At 49.8% G+C, this 4,296-nt stretch overlaps 2 protein-coding genes across 2 annotated transcripts; both read right to left on the bottom strand.

Annotated features, from left to right (window-relative positions):
* Positions 1–2,082: 2,082 nt before the first annotated feature.
* On the bottom strand, positions 2,083–2,910 carry LOC149389945 (uncharacterized). The gene has a single exon (XM_089622771.1). The coding sequence runs from the start codon at positions 2,908–2,910 to the stop codon at positions 2,083–2,085; it is 828 nt and encodes a 275-aa protein (XP_089478897.1).
* Positions 2,911–3,095: 185 nt separating this feature from the next.
* LOC149389944 (uncharacterized) lies at positions 3,096–3,434 on the bottom strand. The gene has a single exon (XM_089622770.1). It carries the CDS (start codon positions 3,432–3,434, stop codon positions 3,096–3,098), a length of 339 nt encoding a protein of 112 aa, XP_089478896.1.
* Positions 3,435–4,296: the final 862 nt, after the last annotated feature.

Below are 4,296 nucleotides of genomic sequence, written 5' to 3'. Positions count from 1 at the left end.
GACCGACCCTCATCCCTCTGAGCCCGCCAGTCATCCGTTAAGAACTCTCTTGAGCGCTCGAATGCACCGTTGTCGGAGTTGGACGAGGAGCGTGTAGACTTCAGGTACGAGTAGTTGGATTCTTCGTTTAATTTGTTGGATTCTTGTCATGGATTATGCGCCTCCATTTTGTGCTTATTGCATCTTTTTGGATTCATTCTTCTTTGCTTTATGTCTTTCTCGACTTCGAGCTTTCTTTGGTTGTATGCGCGTTTTATTTTCTCAATCAGCTGTCAGGGGTCCGATAAATTTGCGGCAATGGCCTTTGGCCATGAGTAGTTATCACATCGAGTGACTCTATTTCCCGTGGACATTGGCTGAGCCAGATGTTCGCCTACGGACGTGAACCATGAACCCGACATGGTCAGCTACCTATCGATGCCCGACTTGTCCCATCGGGTGACAAGCGTACTACTCATCTCTGCGAACGCGGTGTTTTGGTATGGAAGTTACGTGTGAGGATGAGCCTTTGATTATTTTCTCGGGGATGCTTGCCGAGCCAGTTGTTCGCCCTGCGGACGCATGCTTTGAACCCGGCGTGCTCGATGGCCTATCAACTTACGAGTCGCTTGATCGGGTAGCGAGCGCATCCTTAAACCTGGTGTGTCCAATGGCCTATTGGCTTACGAGTCACTTGATCGGGCGGCGAGTGTTGCCTTGAACCCGGTGTGCTCGATGGCCTATCGGCTTACGAATCGTTTGGTCGGGCAGCGAACACGGCGATCCCTCGGAGACATGGCGCCTACCGGAATTCGTGGCCATGCGTCTGATTGCGCCTCTTGTGGACTTGACTTCTCGGTGGTCGTATTACCTATCGGTATTTGCGTTGCGCTACCGAGCTGAGTCCCTTGTCGACTTGATCCCTTGGCGAGCATGGAACCTTAGTGCGTTGATCGCATTTTTTTTGCGAGATCTTTGCATCGTCCCCATTAGCTCCCCAAGTTTCTCGGGTTTGCTGGGCAAAGCCTGGAATCTACAGTATATAAGATATGCAACAACACTTTTAAGAGCAAAAGACAACTTTTCATTGCAAATCTAAAAGTTGTAACATAATTGTCTTGGCACTTGGTCTTTTAAGAAAATAAAAACAAAACCGAAAATGAAAAAATAACAAGAAAAAAGTCGACATGAGGTTGTTGAGGCCGCTTATTTTTCTATTGATAATATTGCCTTAAATTCTCGGCATTCCATGGATGGATGAAGACTTGGCCCTCCATGTTCTCAAGCTCGTATGTGCTTTGTGAATGGCTCTTCGTACTTGATACGGCCCTTCCTAGATGGGTCCCAGGACTCCGTCGCCTTTCACCTTTGTGTTTTGGAACACCCTTCTCAGAACGAGGCTCCCATCCACAAATCTTCGAAGCTGGACCTTCGAGTTGTAATACCTTTCGACCTTCCTTTTTCTTTTTGGCTAGGCGAGTTAAGGTTTCCGTCTTCTTCTCCTCGATTAGGTCGAGCTCGACTCTTAGGGCTTTGTTGTTGCCTTACTCATCGAATGCCTTCATGCGAAAAGTTGGGAATTCTGTCTCTATGGCAACAATGGCTTCGACCCCGTAGGCAAGAGCAAACGAAGTCTCCCCTGTCGCATTATGAGTAGTCATGTGGTATGACCATAGGACAGACGGAAGCTCATCAGCCCATGCGCTCTTCTTCTCCTCTAGCCTATTCCTTAAGTTTTTCTTGATCGTGTGGTTCAGCACTTCCACTTGGCTGTTGGCTTGTGGATGTCAAGGAGAGGAGAATGTCTTGTTGATTCTGAGCTGGTTGCAAATGTCGTGTAGGCGAGCGTTATCATACTGTTTCCCGTTGTCTGTCATGATTGAGGCTGGAATGCCATGGCGGCACAATAGTCGACGGCCACTATGGCGTATTTTAATTGTCGTTGGGCCGTGGGCAACTCACTGATTAAGTCGATTCCCCACTTTGCGAATGGTCGTGGAACTCGCCGAATTGTCGCGGGACGTGGGCAAACCTTCGACACTTTTCGCACTTTCTCACCCATGCGTACGCGTCCTTTCTCAAGGTCGGCCAGAAGTATCCTAATCAGAAGAGCTTTAGTGCGAGGGATTGTCCCACCTTATGATTCCCGCATAACCCTTCTTGCACGTTGTGCATGGTCTTCATGACTTCACTCTTGCGAAGGAATCGCAGTAGTGGCATCGAATAACCTCGCTTGTAGAGGATGTCTTCTTGCATTGTGTATATTGAGGCCAAGATTTCTAGCTTCTTCGCCTCTTCTCGGGCTTCGGGGAGAATCCCTTTCGAGATGTACTCCACTAGCGGGGTCATCCACGATGGCGGTGGGGACACTTCTCCAATGGCCCCTACGTCATCTCTCAAGACATAAGGTCGCGTCATGACTTCGATGGGAACACTCCCTTGTTCTCCTTCATCTATCCCCGATGAGAGTCGGGCTAATGCGTCAGCCTCGGCGTTCTCTTCATGTGGGACTTGTACCACTTCAAACCAGGAGATAGCCTCGAGGTTTTTCAGCATCTTTGCGAGGTACGCGATCATATTGGGCTCTTTGGCTGCATAATCGCCCTTCACTTGGTTTCCGATAAGCTGTGAATCGCAATGAATGCAAAGGTTCCCAAGTCCTAACCTTTTTGCCAGCTCCATCCCTACGATCAATGCTTCGTATTTGGCCTCGTTGTTGGAAGCCTTGAAATCAAAGTGTAATGCATACCGTAAAACTTCTCCATCGGGATTCATCAACACCACCCCGATGCTAGCTCCTTGAGCGTTGGGCGCGCCATCCACATGCAGATGCCATACTAGCCCAATCGGGCCGACTTCCCTCTTGTTTGACGGCTCTCGCACGTCATCTTCTTTCCTCGCTGCTTCTGTTGCATCTTCTAATTGAGGCATGTATGAGAATTCCACAACAAAATCAACAAGGGTTTGCCCTTTTACTGCCGTCTTAGGTTGGAATACGATCCCAATTCACTTAGCTCTTGCGACCATAGTGCCATCCTCTTCGAGGACCCTCTCTGCAACGCCTTCTCTATTGGGTGCCATGTACACACAATAATCTGATGCGCTTGACAGTACGGTCATAGCTTTTGCGCACTCATGACCAAGGCGAGGGATAGCTTTACAATCTCCGGATAATGTGTCTCAATGTCGAGGAGTGCCTTGCTTACGTAATAGACAAGCCATTGTACCCGGTCTTCCTTTCGTATGAGGACCGCACTAGTGGCCCTCTCGGACACAGCTATGTATAGTAGTAATGGCTCGCCGTCCTTGGGTTTGGAGAGGAGCGGGAGCGAGGTGAAATACGTCTTCATGTCTTGAAAAGCCTTCTCGCATTCCTCGGTCCACTGAAACTCGTCTTTCTTCTTCAGGGCTTTGAAGAAAGGTTGGCATTTGTCATCATTGAGGTAGTGCACCATTATTGCGGGGTCGATGGCCCAATGGCCAAGTACCTTTTCCCGCTAAACGCTCTTCTCAGTTGTACCCTCTCTGGTATTCTTTTGTCATCATTAAGGTGGTGCACCATTATTTCGGGGTTGATCCCAGGCATGTCAGCGTGTGTCCACGCGAAGACATCCTTATGTTCTCGCAAGAAGGCCACGAGCTCGATCTTGACATCGACGGGGAGTTGGGAGCCTATCTTGACCACTTGGTCGAGCTTGGAATCTTCCAACACGACCGGCGTTAGGTCGTCAGGTGTCTCCACCCTTCGATGCGTCGTTTCTTCTCGTTGGTCCAGCTCGCCGAACGTGCCGCCCTCTTTGATGTAACACAGGAACTCGTTTCCGAGTTGGTACACTGCGCTTATCATCTTGTGCTCCTCTTCGATCGTTTTGCTATCCACGGGTCGGACGTAGCACGACCTTTCCATTGCCTGGTCCCCCATGATGTGAGCCACGCCTCCCTCGGTGGGAAATTTCATCATTAAGTGATACACCGACGTTATTGCTTTGAGGCTATGAGGAACGTCACAATCCGGGTGACCTCGACGTCGCCTCGCATCCCAAAAGTCACTGGAAAGTCAATGGACCCCTCGGTCTAGACCTTCTCCCCCGAGAACCCGTAGGGGGGGGGGGGGGGGGTCTTGACGGGTACGGGTCTTACACCGTCGAGTTTCATGCAATCCAAGGCCTACTTGAATATGATGTCCACTGTACTGCCGTTATCTATTAGAATGCGGCAAACGATGTTGTTTGTGACTGTCTTCGTCATGACTATCACATCGTTATACGGGTGGAAGACTGATACGAACCTCGGCCGACTAAGCTCCGAGACCCGATA

This window comes from Urtica dioica, chromosome 8 (assembly GCF_054948205.1).
Source record: "Urtica dioica subsp. dioica isolate 48M chromosome 8, U.dioica_male_clone48M_v1_H2, whole genome shotgun sequence".
In the NCBI taxonomy this organism is placed as follows: Eukaryota; Viridiplantae; Streptophyta; class Magnoliopsida; order Rosales; family Urticaceae; genus Urtica; species Urtica dioica.
Note: the sequence above shows the minus strand (reverse complement) of the source record. Positions and strands in the feature narration are given on the sequence as shown.

What these genes read in the sequence shown, in the direction of transcription:
- LOC149389945 (XM_089622771.1), bottom strand. Translation starts at nt 2,910, where the DNA reads ATGCCTCAATTAGAAGATGCAACAGAAGCAGCGAGGAAAGAAGATGAC.
- LOC149389944 (XM_089622770.1), bottom strand. Translation starts at nt 3,434, where the DNA reads ATGGTGCACTACCTCAATGATGACAAATGCCAACCTTTCTTCAAAGCC.